General features: G+C 37.9%; 3 protein-coding genes across 4 annotated transcripts in view; 2 read left to right on the forward strand and 1 right to left on the reverse strand.

Annotated features, from left to right (window-relative positions):
• The window catches only part of LOC116009781 (UDP-arabinose 4-epimerase 1-like), a 4726-nt gene extending 1589 nt beyond the window's left edge, over window positions 1-3137 (forward strand). Inside the window, exons 1-11 of one of the 2 annotated variants that reach the window (XM_031248909.1) lie at window positions 105-141; window positions 279-324; window positions 547-671; window positions 1118-1231; window positions 1317-1424; window positions 1552-1643; window positions 1715-1856; window positions 1995-2089; window positions 2189-2318; window positions 2504-2648; window positions 2733-3137. In XM_031248909.1, coding sequence (XP_031104769.1) covers window positions 549-671; window positions 1118-1231; window positions 1317-1424; window positions 1552-1643; window positions 1715-1856; window positions 1995-2089; window positions 2189-2318; window positions 2504-2648; window positions 2733-2953 — 1170 coding nt within the window. In that variant the 5' untranslated portion in view covers window positions 105-141; window positions 279-324; window positions 547-548 and the 3' untranslated portion in view covers window positions 2954-3137. Of the gene's footprint in view, window positions 1-104; window positions 142-278; window positions 325-546; window positions 672-1117; window positions 1232-1316; window positions 1425-1551; window positions 1644-1714; window positions 1857-1994; window positions 2090-2188; window positions 2319-2503; window positions 2649-2732 lie in introns of those variants that run through there. The other variant, XM_031248908.1, reaches the window with a different exon arrangement.
• Window positions 3138-3739: 602 nt separating this feature from the next.
• LOC116010084 (heat shock 70 kDa protein 17) lies at window positions 3740-9376 on the reverse strand. Its single transcript, XM_031249348.1, has 14 exons — window positions 8541-9376; window positions 8094-8326; window positions 7496-7655; window positions 7014-7259; window positions 6757-6893; window positions 6312-6651; window positions 5999-6160; window positions 5645-5716; window positions 5390-5490; window positions 5227-5296; window positions 4883-4939; window positions 4708-4769; window positions 4354-4426; window positions 3740-4203 (listed from the first exon to the last, which is right to left on the reverse strand). Exons 1-14 carry the CDS (start codon window positions 9291-9293, stop codon window positions 3985-3987), a joined length of 2685 nt encoding a protein of 894 aa, XP_031105208.1. The 5' UTR covers window positions 9294-9376; the 3' UTR covers window positions 3740-3984.
• A 1528-nt stretch (window positions 9377-10904) lies between these two features.
• Window positions 10905-15893, forward strand: LOC116010614 (uncharacterized oxidoreductase At1g06690, chloroplastic). The gene is made up of 10 exons (XM_031250096.1): window positions 10905-11248; window positions 12299-12390; window positions 12480-12520; window positions 12668-12832; window positions 12925-12947; window positions 13084-13155; window positions 13268-13435; window positions 14432-14514; window positions 14595-14657; window positions 15296-15893. The coding sequence occupies exons 1-10, from the start codon at window positions 11029-11031 to the stop codon at window positions 15479-15481; spliced, it is 1113 nt and encodes a 370-aa protein (XP_031105956.1). The 5' UTR covers window positions 10905-11028; the 3' UTR covers window positions 15482-15893.
• The last annotated feature ends 295 nt before the right edge of the window (window positions 15894-16188 follow it).

Raw genomic sequence — 16188 nt, forward strand, 5'->3', positions numbered from 1 at the left:
GGGGGGGGGGGGGGGGGGGGGATTTTTTTTTGTGTGTTTTATATATCCACTCTCTTGTTTTCCATGCGCTTATGTGAATCATGTTTGTCAACTTTTAAACTTCACCCGGCAAAAAGACTTGATTTTTAGCGTTTTTCCCAGGTCTTGAGATCACACCATTACCGTTTACCATCGATTGTGTTGGTTTTCATGATATGGTTAATGATGTTTTCTTTATCCACTGTGATTTTCATGTGAAATGATGAATCTGATATATCACTGATGTTGTGTTTTTGCAGAGGAAAACAGGTTTTGTTGTGGTGAGATCTTTGTTGGAGTGTAGAGGTGAGTGGTTTGATCAAAAGCAATGGGGTGAATTAGTCCTGTTTTGTTTTCAATTTGAATTGATCCTGTCATGGTATATATGTATCTATATATATGCACTGAAATTCTTGCCCAGAAATGCAAATTGTTTGACTGAACATTAAGACATTGAGTGAAGGGGAGCTTAGTGTGTGACTGATCAAACAGAAACTAAAATTGAATCGTTTTGATTTCCATTTCCAGATATGGATTTTGCAGATTACAAGCGTAAGAGCAACTTCCCTAGGAAGATTTTCCTGGCTGCTGGCCTCATTGCTGTTTGCTTTCTTCTGTTCAGAAGGTCTCCTAGTTTCACTGGCTCCAGTAAGGTGTGTTTTGAATTTAAGCCATCAACTACATTGTATGCATAGAAAATTCATCTGCTGGGTAACCCAGCCAAGTTAGTCAGGCTCTTGACTTGGTAGCAGGAGCGGCCTATTCCTATTGGCCTTCTTGGTTTGAACCAGTCAGTTATGGACAACTTAGACTTGTAACAGGAGTGGCCTATTATCTCTCGTTGTGGTCTTTTCCCAACTAAAGTTACAATGTGGGGTCTACCCAGTGCATGCCCTCGGGTAGTGGTTGCTGGTTTCATAGTCACCCAAAATAAAATTCATATGATGTTTTAATATATTGACTATGTTCTTGATGAATAGCACTATATGACACCAAGACTTTTGTTGCCATTCTATAAAATAGTCTGTTAAGTTCATGGGATTTAGCTAAACAACATAGCGAACGGTTGCTGATATATTGTCTTGTCCATTTGTGACAGTTCAAGATGCATGAACCCGGGGTAACACATGTCTTAGTGACTGGAGGTGCTGGGTATATAGGTTCTCATGCTGCTCTCCGGCTCTTGAAGGATTCATATCGTGTCACCATTGTGGTGTGTCTCTGTGGCCAAAGCTTTTGGTTCTTGGTACAACTTACTTTCTGAAGTTTGTATAAGATTGTTCTTGTTCTTTGGGCAGGACAATCTTTCTCGAGGAAACATGGGCGCTGTTAAAGTTCTCCAAGGACTATATCCTGAGCCTGGGCGGCTACAGTTCATTTATGCTGATCTTGGAGATCCGGCAGCTGTATCCTGAAAACAAATGACTCCACAGAGAGAGAGAGAGAGAGAGAGAGAACCGTATTCTATGTTAATGTTCTGCTTAGCTTTCAAATATAGATTTGTGTTTCAAACCTTAACTAATACTATTTCAGGTAGACAAATTGTTTTCTGAGAATGCATTTGATGCTGTAATGCATTTTGCAGCTGTTGCATATGTTGGTGAAAGTACACAAGAACCTCTCAGGTAAAGTTTTGTCCATTTCTGTGAAGTAAAATCGTTTTCCCCCCATAGCAGCATTTCTAACAAGTTTGCAGGTATTATCATAACATTACCTCAAATACGCTGATGCTGGTGAAAGCAATGGTGGCTCATAATGTCAAGACATTGATCTATTCAAGTACTTGCGCGACATATGGAGAGCCCGAGAAAATGCCCATCACAGAATCCACTCCCCAAGTGAGTACAGACTAGCTGAAAAATATAAGTAACTGTAAGTTGGCATATATTCGTGTTGATGCATAGAACGCTTGTTCTTGTCTAAACCATTTATAGCGGCTTTCTGCAATCACTGGTATAACTGTGAGTGTTATTTAGGTGCCTATCAATCCATATGGCAAAGCGAAGAAAATGGCAGAAGATATCATATTGGACTTCTCAAAGACTTCTGACATGGCTGTAATGATCTTAAGGTTTGGTCCTTTTTTGCTTTTCAGAAAAAGAACAAAGCGCCTTAGAATTGTATATTGAATTCCCAATACGAAGCTTATGAACTCGAATGCCATGATCAGGTACTTCAATGTGATTGGATCAGACCCCGAGGGAAGGTTGGGAGAAGCTCCTAGACCAGAATTGCGCGAGCAAGGTAGGATATCTGGTGCTTGTTTTGATGCAGCTCGCGGGATAATTCCAGGCTTGAAGGTATGCAATATCTCCTCGTTTTACACTTGATATGGTATAATGCTAATCAGAGACAAAATTCAGTTCAAAATCAGAACAGATTGTGTTTAATTGTTTATACCTTTTCTGCACATATGCATTGTTGAAAATTGAAATGCATTGATGATGGCTATAAAAACTCGTCTGAACGAGCTTTCTAATTGCAGATAAGAGGAGTTGACTACACTACGCCCGATGGGACGTGCATAAGAGACTATATTGACGTCACAGATCTAATTGATGCACATGTAAAGGCGCTTGAACATGCAACTCGTGGCAAGGTTGGAATCTACAACGTTGGCACGGGAAAAGGTTAGTCTCTCGTCTCTCGTGTTGTTCAAATGCACAACTGAGAACAAACAAAGAAATGTTTCTGAATGCTTGCCAAAAAAACAGGCAGTTCAGTGAAACAATTTGTGGAGGCTTGTAAGAAGGCGACGGGAGTGGAGATAAAGATAGAGTTCCTGAGCCGACGCCCTGGGGATTATGCTGAGGTGTACAGCGACCCGTCCAAGATCAGGCAGGAGTTGAATTGGTCGGCCAAGTACACGCTTCAAGAAAGCTTGGCGATCGCGTGGAGATGGCAGAAGTTGCACAGAAATGGCTATTCTAAGTAACAGAGGCACCTGAAATGGCTTTCTCTGATGTCCTTTTTTTTTTTTGTGTAGTAGATACTTCATATTTTACATGTTTATTTAGTATTATTATTCATATATACCTCTTGCAAATGTTTTGGGAACACAGCTGATCTGATGTAAAATTTTGATTAAAGATGAATGAACACCTTTGTTGTTATCTCAATCAATGCAGCCTTTGCATTTTTTTTCCTACTTAACATTGTGAGGGTGGAAGGACCTCCAAAATGTGAACATCATGTGAAAGGGAACAAGAAATTTGTTAATCATTTCATCTCTAGAGTCTACAATTGTAACAGAGTCAATAGTATTCAAAAAAAATCAATAGAGTCTATATTTTCAATCCCAGCCTATAATGTATAGAAACCCGGTGAAACTTCTTTGTGTTTCAAACAAGTTTTTCTTCTAAAAATTGAGGCTATTTTGTTAATAAAAAATATCCGGATCCCACCAAACTCATTCACACCACTTCGAAAGTTTTGAACTATTTTTTCAAATAACTCAGTTTCTAACTTCGCTAGATTATATTTATAATTTTTTTTTTTAAATCTCATTTCTAAAAAGAAAGAAAAAAACAAATACATACAAATAATATACATACTCATTGTGGTCCTTCACTGCTTAAAGTCACAAGAAAAGATTTACTCAATGCATACTCTAAAGTAGTGGCTGCAAGTTTTTTTCGTCACTCAAAAAAGAAAACATACAAGTGCGAGTACCATAAAGGGGGTTATTTAGAATGGAACATGAACTAAGCTGAAGATGAAATGATGGACAAAGCTAACAAAATTCTTTTTGCAGTTCAAATGCTGCATGTTTTCTTGGAGTTTATACAGTAGTTTTTTGCTACAAATAACTCAAATGAAGCATATGATCCTCTTGGCATTTACTATTCAATGTTTAACAAAGGGAGAGTGGGATCAAGAAACATAGGGCATCACTCCTCCATTGAAGTTGCTGTTCTCGTCTCTTTCTAACCTCTACATGCCTACGTGAATTTGTTCTAAAAAAAATCATAACTCATCGTGCTTTTCTGGCTGGCCATCACCGTTGGATTCAGCACTAGGTTTGTCGCCACTGGCTGGTTTCCCCGAATCTCCAGTTTGCTCTTTCTGTGAGGGTTCCTCAGAAGACGAGTCAGCCTTTTCTTTTTGTCCATTGTTCTCGGTTCCATTCGTTGTGGGCTTCTCGACCTTTGGCTTTGGTTTAGGAATTTTATTGACCTTGGCCACCTAGTCAGGGAAAAGGAAACGAAACGCATACAGAAGAAACAACAGAATCCATTAATCCAACGGTTTGGCAATCGTGTAAGAGATTGTGATACTGTGTACTCAGTTCAATTTAGTTGTTCAAGAAAAATAACAAGGAATCATCCACAATACCTTATCTTGAAGATCAAATAACTTCGTGTATACTTCTTCTGATGTGAATACTGGTTTGCTATATCCTGGAGTCCTGTTGCATAAGTTGTGACTTGTCACCAATAAATCAAACAATATAATCACCAAAATATAAAACCTCCTCCCTCAAATTCATTTATTAAGTCATGGCCACCCTGCCTAAATGAAATGAAATTTTGCATGGTCTCAATATTTTGACAGTGTCTTTTTTTCTCTAAGAATGATCTTGGCTGGACAAATGGTTCACAAGAAGGAATAGTTATGATGCAATAAGTGATAGCAGGCAAATAGATTGAAGCCCAAGGGAAACAAGAAGAAAAGAGATGGAGAACTCACTTAGCCTGCTCAGCCTCCTTCTCATTCAGCCAACTCTTTAGTTTCTCAGCTTCAGCCAGAACCTACAATAAATAAATAAATAAAAATTAGTCCTTAGCCCTTCCAAACATTCTTCAAAAGAAATAACTCAAATAAGATGATGTGCAAGAATGAAGGACAAATTAATATACTGTACCTCATCAATTTTCCCTCTAGGAAGCCAAGATTTATCTGTTTCCCATTTTTGCACAATCTAAGATGTCAAAGAAAAAAGAAGAAGGTAAATGAACTACAGATTTCCCAGAAGAGAGAAAAAACAAGCCATCAAGTGTAAAACTTCCAGTAAAATTCATGCTATTTCATTTCTTGGCATTATAGTATAATGGTTTAACTATCATTATGCAGTATCTAATTTATTGACAACTTCATCTTATTCGACCTCATACATAATACACACACACACACATGTATGCAATAACATAGAACATATTATACATTATAAGAAAGTAAGCAAATTGAAAAATATTTGTAATAGTCAACCTGTTGCAATTCAGTGAGGTAACGTCGAGCATGTTCAGATGCGGCAGGGCGTGCAGTTAGCTCATTGTATCTATTCCAAATTTCAAGAATGCAATATTAGAATGGGCTATATCTAAAATAGAAAGATATTTCTGAAGTTTTGGCATTAAAACTAGGGCAAGACCTATGGAATATAGGATCACCAATAGCCTTCAACAGATCTAGTTTTTTCTCAAATTCTGTGGCTGATGCATCTTCACCATCAGTGTATAACCATTCTTGCACCTGAACAGTGAGTTGCAGATAAATTAGCATTCAATAAATAGAGAAAATTAGAGACATATAAATCACTTACCAAACCTAAAGTGAAATGAATAAATTTATGCAATATAAAAAATAAGAAGGCATATTGATCAAGTCAGAGAGAGAATAAGCAAACCTCATCAAGTTTCTCGATATAGGACTTGCGCTCTTGGTCAGTTGAAATTTTTGCAAATTCTTCTGACTCAATCTGGTGTAAAGTGCATCAACAAATAGAAAAAAGGCAATTAAATAACAGCTTCCGAACTCAATTTTCTTTGAAGTACATAAAAACAAAAAGAAAAAAGCAGTTAAACTATCAACATCACATGAATCATTTTCAGAAATTAACTGACAAATGAATATCTATTCATGCACAAAGAACTAAAAAACAAATGAGGATGCTAATTTAGAAGCTACACAGAAATTGTTGAAGCACAAAATATGGCAAAATACTGCATTATAGGCCATTGAAATTTCAAAATTTTCAAACCTTATCTCTCGTATCATAAATGTAACTTTCCAGGTTGTTCTTCAATTCAGCAGTTCTTCTCCTCTCTGCATCTTTTTTGTCCAGTTCTTCCAATTTCAATTTAGCTTCACTAAAAGACTTGTCTGAAAAAGACATTGCTGGACCCGTTGTCTTCTCTATAATCTACACAGAGACAAAAAGCCAAGCCTTAAAAAGGGAAAGATCAAGAAATTGCAACCAAAATGTTGTTGTGGGATAAGGTTGTTAGTACAGTGCCAAAAATTGGATGAAGAATAAATATAATTAGCTCTCTCAAATGAGATGAATAAATGACCTTTAGAGGAATGCGGAAAGTCCGTTTTTTCAGTTTCTTCTCAGCACCAAGATCTGCCGTAGAAGAATTATTTGCAGTAGAATTGGATGAATCACTACTAGCACCCTCCACATCCAGCTTGTCATCACTATCCTCTGTAGTGTTCTTGGGGCTGGACTCAACTGATGCATTGGCAGCAGTAGAGTTCGAATCATCCACTGTCAGATTTTTTCTTGGAACTTCCACCCATTCAGATATTTCAATAACAGCATCAGCCCGATCCAAAGAGAATGTTCCACTCCTACTAAGAGAGAAATGCAGGTTGGCTTTGATTGGAGCCGAAATATTTCTTGATGCGTATCTAGAAAAAAGATACAAGATCAGATGTTATCCAGTAGAAAGTTGCCTAAAAGCTTGAAGCATAATAAGGGATCACATTAACACCATTTAAATTCCTTATCCTTACCTCTCATTAGCATCTGCTAGTCCTTCTACTGCATACTGAGCAAATGTAAGCGAAGTAGTGCCAGGTGGTAGTAAGTCTTTGCTTTCATAAGCAAGTGAAACTTCAAAATCTTTGTCATGAACGATGGATCTGAACATCTGCAGTGCACCAGAAGTAATCACATAAGCAGTATGCACAAGAGATTTGTTATTGTAACATACTCATGTATGGATATCTAATTTCTACTTCAATGCAGGGTGATATAACAACTGATTTACCTTACTGGGTAATTTTTTCATTCGAGGTATTAAAAATTGGTTGGTGCTCTCATCTTTGGGCAGATCAGGACCATCTACATTAATAACAAATCCGTACATTGAACCATCAATCATGCCCAGCTTGCGGTTCAATTTTATCCCATCACTTATATTTGCAGCATGCAGCGAGGCACCAAGAACAGTTGCTTCATCTGCATCCAAATGTTTGTCCAGCTCTTTCCTCCCAAGAAACTCTTGAAGCTTGGCCTGCCAAGGAAAATGGAAAATCATTTTAAACAAACAATCAACATCAAGAAAAGCAGATAAACAATATGTAGGATATGCTATTTGGCATCTAGACATGACCAAGAGAGTAATCCGTACAAAAAGTAAGAGAACAGACAGGGACTTCACAGGATTATTTTATTTTATTTCTTTTACAGTCTGACAAGACAACAGACAGGGTTGCTAGTTTATTTGTGAACAAAGAAAAGTTTTATAACCTGCAATTTTGGCACCCGAGTGCCACCTCCAATGAGCTCTACAGCATAAATTTCTTCAGCCTTCAAACCAGAGTGCCTCAAAACATCTTTCAAAGGAACAAGAGCTCTTTCCCACAAATCTTCACATAGCTCTTCAAACTTCTCACGAGTTATTGTGCTCCTGATAGAAAAGAAAAATAAGCAAACAAAGAAATAAATAAATAAGCAGATAATCACATATAAATGCATTATCCAACAGAGAGAGTGAGAACAAATATACAATGTGTGGATAATAACAGAGAAATGCATTATTGCATAGAAATCAGCAAAGATAACTCTTATAAACTAAGACTCACTGTGTACAATTAGTTATAGCAGTGATTAAAAAAAGCACAATATAGCAACATAATATAAGCTTAATATTTGAGACCTTCTATAATAACAACCTATTCATGTACATCTTTGTTTGCCAAATATGCCACCATGCATCTTGTATCTAAATGAAACTTTTGATCTCCAACTTCTCCAAAGTAAACATTAAGTTTTATTTCAAAAGAAATAACCCCAAAGCAATGCAAGAAAAAATTCTAAAGAATTCTGTTACAAACAATGAACTCACCGAAAATCACGGTCATCATAGAAGGATTCAACTGAGATTGGAGCAGCTGTGTTTGCACTGAGTATTTCTTTTGTTCGCTTAACCTGTTTCTTCAATTTGGCCATTGCCTTAGGAGACTTTCTCACATCAAACCCATTTCCAAGCTGTTTGTTGAACTCATCTGCAAAGTACTCTACCAACCTTAATTCAAACTGTTCACCCCCGAGCTCAGCATCCCATCTAGCATCTTTTACCTGCAAAATCATTTATTGTCAAATTATGATGCACCATATAATACAAATAGAACAAAAGCATAGTATAATACAACTACAGAATAATCCCTGAACGAACATCACCACTATAAATAAAAAGTACAACCGATTTATCTATATAGAGATCATACTTCCGGAAATTCTATTTTAAAAGTTTGAGCTTTATAATTAAAAGTTTTGAATAGAAACATTTTACCTGAAACTGGTTAACTGACACGGTCCTCCCATATTCTTTGGCATTGTACGCAGAGAAATACACAAGAGTAGCATAAGTGCTACCTGCCCCCATGTCATAGAAGATCACGTGCCTTGATCCATTGGAGAAATCTTTGTCAATCCCGTATTGCAACGCAGCTCCAGAATGCTCATTAACGAGCGCAAGCACATTGATCCCCGCGAGCTCGGCGGCAGTAAGCAGCCCATTTCTCTCTGCGACGCCCATGTATGGAGGCACTGTAATCACTGCATCCTTCACTGAACCGCCTCGCACGTGCGTCTCCGCGAGCCCAATCGCGTACTTCAACACCATCGCCACCAGCTCCTCCGCCGTGAAATTCCCGTTCTCGGTACGGAAAGCCGCGACATTCCTCGTCTCCTCCGGAAAAACGTCGTAATTCAAATACCGTGAGTCTAGGGATTTGACGACGTGATCGTAGGGTTTAGCGATGAGTTCTCGAAGATGGGAATAAACCTTGTCCGGATACCGCGCGAGGAGCCCCGATGCTTCCTCGCCGATTAGCCTCGCCCCCGAATGGAATGCGACTAACGACGGGCTCTTGCGCTTCGACATCTCATTGATGGCGATCGAGATTGGCGGTTGCCCCGGTTTCAGGTTGACCACGGCGACTTTCATGGATTCAGATCCCAGATCTATGCTGGAAACCGCGGCATGACAGCAAATTGAGTTGAGCAAGAGCAGGGATAAGAATATCCCTAACCGGAAAAGCATTGTGTCCACCGTCGCCGGAACTCCTCCGCAAATGAACGAGTCCGTTACCGGAGATACAACTGGGATGAAGGTCGGAGAACGGATGAATAAAATGTTGGGGAGTATTTATACATGGGGCATACGTGGAAAGTTAAGAAGGTTACAACCAATGGGAAGGAGACACGCGGCAAAATTGACACGTGGAAGAACGTCTGACGTTCTGTGTGTTGGTTTCGCGGTCATCGTAGATTTGTCGAGAGAGCAGACTTTGAGTACAGACTCAAACCACTACACACTTCGGTCCAAGTCTTGAGCGTAAAGCGACTGACGCATCATGTGGGTTCTTATTTTTACAAGTGTCATTTAAACGATCAAACTATTTCAAAAAGTGTAATTAAATTATCAAATTGTAAAATTTTTAAAAGTATTTGACAAATGTCTAATAACTAATTAAGTATACTGATTGAGTTAGATGGTTTAATCAGTATCACTTAAAATAAATTATGGAGCGTGGATTCTTTTTAAAAATGAATTTTAAAACGTTACCTAAAAACGCTACTCAAATCGATGTTTTTCAATTTTGTCGTTGTGAGGTTATCAAATGATTTTTATTAAAAGGTTACCAAACGTTGATTGACTATTTGACTTGATCAATCCAATAAAATTGTTAAAATTATCTAACTTGATCAATCCATTAAAATCGTTCATTTGACAAGAGAGGGAAAAATGAGGTCAATGAAAAATGATACACTTTTAACTCATCAAAATGCTACAATTGAACTGATAATTTATCAAATTGTTATAATTAAGTAAAGATAAAATGGTTAAATAAGCCACTAAACATTACATGAAAAGTCGGTTAGGGCCCTAACCATTTAAAAAGTGGCCTTTAACATATTATATCAAGAAAAATGGCCCATAAACATTTACCAGCTATTGGACTTCATTACCTCGATATAACATGCTAAAGAGTCTAATTACACTTTTAAATGTTTAGGAACCTTTCTCAAAAAAAAAAAAAATGTTTAGGAACCTAATTAACTAGGGTAAAGGGTCAAATAAACCCCTAAACAATACTTGAAAAGTCAACTACGTCCCTGAACATTTAAAAAGTGCAATTAGGCATTTTAACACATAAAATTGAGGCAAAAAAATCCAACTATGGTTCAGGGAAAATCCGGCGACCGGCGACGGTCCGACGGAAGGCAACTAGTCGCCGGGGAATGGCGACACTGTCGCCTTCCACCAGAGGAAGGCGACCTTCTGGTCACCTTCCATGGCGGAAGGCAACCTTTTGGTTGCCGATCGTCGGATTTTCCCCTGAACTCTAAATGACATGTAATTGTAGGGCATTTACCGTTTTGGACTTTTTTGCCTCAATTTTATGTGTTAAAGGGCCTAATTGCACTTTTTAAATGTTAATGGTCCTAATTGACTTTTCAAGTATTATTTATGAGTTTATTTGACCTTTTTCCCAATTAACAAAAATAATATTTAAGAGATTATTTTACCTTTTTTTTTTCTTTTATTGTCCCAATATACCGACGATTGAGATGCACATAATTCCTGCGGCTAGAAGAGTGTCAGTAGGTTGTCCGTTGTCGTCACCTCCACCTTAAAATGGAAAACCAGTTTCCATCTTCACCCCATAAATTATGTCGACACACAAATACCAAACTTCCACTTTCTCCTTAAACAAATTACACCTCCACTTTCTGTTGTGCCTCTGTCTGCTCTTCTAGACACTAGAGTGGAAATGGCTCTGTATTTCAGCAGCGCGTGTTTCTCCGGTTTAAGCCTGAGGAAATCCCAGGCGTCTCCGGTGAGAGCAATGGCTTCGGAAAGCAGCGTTGCTGTGAGAATTGGGGAAGAAGAGAAGGTGAAGCTTGGTGGGTCTGAGTTGAAGGTCACGAAGCTTGGGATTGGGGCTTGGTCTTGGGGTGACACCAGTTACTGGAACAACTTTGAATGGGATGGTGAGTTGTTGCAGTCACGGAATTGTGAAAAAAATTTGAACTTTTCCCTTTTCAGTGTCTTAATTTGTGAAAATATGAAGATTCGTTTGGAATTTGGACCATAACTTCGGATTTTCTTGGTTTTCTGTTTGGGGATGAATTTATGTATGAATGGTTTAAGGTTAGGATATTAGTAATGTCTTTCCTGTTGTTTCTTACATGGGAAAGAAGCAATTATTGGGTGACTAGGAAACATGGCCACTATTCAATGATATGATGTGTACTATTAGATGATGTGTATAACCTCATCTTAGCTGGCAAAGGACCACGGGAGGTAAATTAGGTTGCCCATCTTGTAACCTTACCTACAAAGGATAAACCAGTCTAGGTTGTCATGACTAGTTCAAAGCAAAAAGGACCGCTCCCATTGGGAGTCAAATTTGAAACATTGTGGTTACCAAGTGAATAGACTTACAAACTTGGTTGGAATTATCTCTAGGTAGTTATTGCTTAGAGTTTATCCATGGATATTCCTAGTTCAACTGTTCAAGAACAATCTACAATTGTATGACAGATAATCTAATGTTATAATAGTATGCATGCACAAAAAGGTATGATGAGAAAGAGTCAATGTATCATCCACTATGTGGCCATTCCCAAAATATGTGCTTTTGTGAAAAAGAAAAAATTTATGTTAGAAGCAAGCTCAATTGATTTTGTCTGTGGTGACCTCATTGGTGATTGCAATTCCGGGGTTCTTATGTGGTGAATAGCATTTCAAATGCCGGGGAGATTAACTAATAAGGTAGTCATACACTCGCACTAAATAGTTAATGAACATGTTTGACTGACTGCCGTAGGGAATAACTGAGAATAAGAGAGTCGATAATGTATCATTTCGGAAACTACAAAAGTTATACTCTAGACAATGTGCTGAGAACTTGATTGTTTTTGAACTTTTGAATCGTCATGTTTCTTTTGCCTATTTTATGATTATGACTTGATTATTGTATTTGTTCAGTTTATGTGATGTCAATATGATTTATTTGTATTTCCAATTTTATCATAAAGATAGAAAATTGAAGGCTGCAAAAGGTGCTTTTGAGGCTAGCATTGATAGTGGAATAACATTCATTGATACTGCTGAGGTTTATGGATCAAGGGTATGAATCTTTTCTGCATAGTCCTTTGCACGAATTCAGTTAAAACAGTATTAAGGTTTCCAAAGAAAAAACATTTTTTATGCTTGCAGTTCTCATTTGGAGCAATAAATTCTGAAACTCTACTAGGGAGGTGAGCCATAAGTCCTTTTGTTTCCTATATTTTGTCTTGAACACATCCTTTTTCATCAATTTTTTCAATGTACCATTTGTTTATGCTCTGGTTTTATTTATTTTTGTTATTAAGATTTCCTTTTTTTTTTGCCCCCGCCCCAAAAAGATTCATTAAGGAAAGAAAAGAGAGGACTCCAGATGTGGAGGTTGCTGTTGCAACCAAGTTTGCAGCACTGCCATGGAGGCTTGGCCGGGAAAGCGTCCTTGCAGCCCTCAAAGATTCCCTGTCCCGCCTTGAACTTTCTTCAGTAGAACTTTATCAGCTCCACTGGTAAGCTGCATTAGACTTGTGAATGCATACCTTCCCTGTAGGCTGTAACTAATAATCAGTATATTGATTACTCGGCTTAATTTGATTTTCAGGCCAGGGATATGGGGAAATGAAGGTTATTTTCATAACTGGCTCCCCTTACTCCATTCAAAAGTTGACCTGATTAAGATTTTGAGTTGAAATTCATAGAATCCGTGCTCAAATTTATAAATTAATTTTAGAAAAAAATTCCTTCCCCCGATTCTTTTTAGGTTATATTGATGGTTTAGGAGATGCTGTGGAACAGGGCCTTGTGAAAGCTGTTGGGGTGTCCAACTACAGTGGTATGCTCCTTGTGGCTTGTACTCAGCTATTCAAAGCCCTCCTTCCCCCAAAAAAAGAGCTGCTTCTATGAATATATTATCTCCAACAAATTTCCCCCGGTTTGTATTTCAGAAAAGCGTCTTCGAGATGCATACGCGCAGCTTAAAAAGAGGGGCATCCCCCTAGCTTCGAACCAAGTAAATTATAGTTTGATATACAGGTTGCCGGAGGAGAATGGGGTAAAGGCTGCCTGTGATGAACTAGGGATCACATTAATTGCATATTCGCCTATTGCTCAAGGTGAAGTTCAAATTATTATACTCATGTCACACATAAGCTGATACATAAAATAAACGGCCCTATTTCCCCAAAGGCCAAAAGAACGGGGGACTTGAGGAAGTGGCTTATGCCTCAATATTGGTTACGAGCTTATGACCTTTCTGAAGCTGCCATATTCTTTTTGACAATAATGTATCTCTCATGTCTCCAGTTAGTCTTCCAAAGCTTCTGCTTGTGTGCCCACAAGTTGGTAGCTGTTTGCCACCCATTTATTTGAACAAACATGACACTAAAATGAAACCTAACCATTAGTTTTTATGCATTCGTCCTTTAGTTTTTCAGATTAGCTGAATGTTGAAGACTTTCCCAATCTTAAATGAAAATTGATTTGGTATTATTTGTCGAGTTTTACTGCTTTGGTTGTTCCATATACCTTTAATCTTAGTACTTTTGGCATAGTGGCAGCCATTTGACAGCTTTGAATATTAATTTCTAATTGATCAGTTATTAGTCAGGCATTGTGGGACTACATAGTTCAACATGAACAAATCAACAAATAAATTCTGGCATATCGAGCCTGTTAGCACTGAAATACAGCATATGAGGGTCAATGTATAGAAGGTCAAAACAGGGAATACCGGCACTTAAAGCGTGAAATTTACCATCTAAGATAGCTTAATTCCATTGTCACTACATACATAATGTTCAATTATGATAAAAGTATAAAATTGTGGACAATCCCAGCCAAGTTGGTCTGGTAACCACAAGGTTCCAAGTTTGACTTCCACTTGGAGCTGCCTAGCAAGTAGGATACACACTATTAACTTTTTTCATTTTAAAAATATTTTAAGGCTAGATGTTTATTGGCCTTGAAGGAACATATGTGATTATGTGATGTTGGTCCAAAAACCCTAACGTCTTAATGGATAAATAAGTTAATAATATATTCTTTTTCATCATAGCTTGGCGCCAACTTTGAGATTCATATACACCAGACTGATGAGCTTTCTTATGCAGGTGCTCTTACCGGAAAGTATACTCCAGAAAATCCTCCAACTGGTCCTCGGGGACGGATTTACACTCCTGAATTTTTAACCCAAGTAAGGTCTCTGACATGAGAAACACCTCGTTAAGCATTTTTTGTTCAGTAACTCAAATGTACGTATTTCGTGCTCTTCAGTTGCAGCCGCTGATAAACCGAATAAAGGAGATAGGAGAAAGCTACAGCAGAACTCCAACACAGGTGCACTTTAGACAATTCATATCTGAGCTTCATGTTAGCTCACCTTTCGGTTTTTTAGGGTACCATGGCCCCCCCAAATAGATTAGGCTCCGAGTAATCCAGGGACAAACTGTTCCCGGATCCCAGCTAGTTGCTTTGATTTGTGTGGCTGAACTTAGAGACAACAATTAAGCTTAGGATATTTTTCTCAGTGGCCACTAAGATGGATCGATATTCTTAATAAGTAACTTGCTAGAATATATCGTTTTCTTGTGAAAACTTATGTCAGTTAGTAATAATTGAACTAAATAGATTTTCGTTTCTGTGATAGGATCGGGATTGAAAAGTAAAAATATTCTCTGAAAATGCAGTGCACTGATTGTAGACTTGTAGTTGTTGTTAGGAATCAATTACTGGACCTTTTTTTGGGGGGCGATGAACTATCATGTGTTGGATCAATAAAGAAACTCTCTCTATTACTTAGGACCAGGAAAATTCCATCAACTCGAAAACGAAAAACGGCTCAAAGAATCTTTCATTTCGTGATTTCTTTTCAACTCCACTAATCCTATTCTCCGCTTTCACACTACGGGAGATATCAGCAATTCATTTTTTTGACGAATAAGTGCTCACTTATTTGAAGAAGATTTATCTCGCAGGTGGTCCTCAACTGGTTGATCTCCCAGGAGAACGTCGTGCCCATCCCGGGAGCCAAAAACGCGGAGCAGGCTACAGAATTTGCTGGTGCGCTCGGCTGGAGATTGACAAAGGAAGAAGTCGAGGAGCTTCGATCTTTGGCATCAGATATCAAGCGCGTTGTAGGTTTTCCTGTTGAAAAACTCTAAGTTCCATCACTCTTAAGGATTATTACATTCTTGGATTGTAGTTAAACTCAGTTTTACACCAGTATATCATGTTGTGATATAAGCAGTTTACATGCAATAGCAATGATCTCTCAGCTTGCTTCTGGTGAAGGAAAATATGTATCCTGTCAGAGCAGCCTATTTGACTTCTTGATTTGAGTCTATCAGTTAGGACAGCTTAGACTGGTTGATTTATTTCTTTATGGTCATTTGTCGGTTCGAGTCACCAGGCGAGGTTTACATCGTTTATACTTTTGGGTAGTGCCTGTGAGTTTCTCCCGTCTCCAAAAAAAATATGTATCTAAATATGTTTTGTAAAGTTTATTTTTTGTAAAGCTTATAAAATTGTCACTGGCATTGAAATTTTAGGGAACTTCTATGTTGTTCCATGGAATCACATCTGGCTATCTTGTACTTGGTATAATTGTACATTTCACTTTATTTTGACAGAAGGAGGGTATAATTGGCTCTTTTTAAAAAAAGAAAGACCATAATTTTGGAACAATTCTTCAAGGTAATTGTGCTCTCTCAAATCAATCACTAACAAAAAGAAACCAAAGGGCATATATACAAAGTTTCACCTTTCAACTATGGACCAGAGCATATAAGTCCAGTTGCTTCCTCTTAAATAGGACTATGGTAAGAAGAAGGTTTTTTTTTTTTTTTTTTTTTTTTTTTTTTTTTTTTTT

This window comes from Ipomoea triloba, chromosome 2 (assembly GCF_003576645.1).
Source record: "Ipomoea triloba cultivar NCNSP0323 chromosome 2, ASM357664v1".
NCBI classification, from domain to species: Eukaryota; Viridiplantae; Streptophyta; class Magnoliopsida; order Solanales; family Convolvulaceae; genus Ipomoea; species Ipomoea triloba.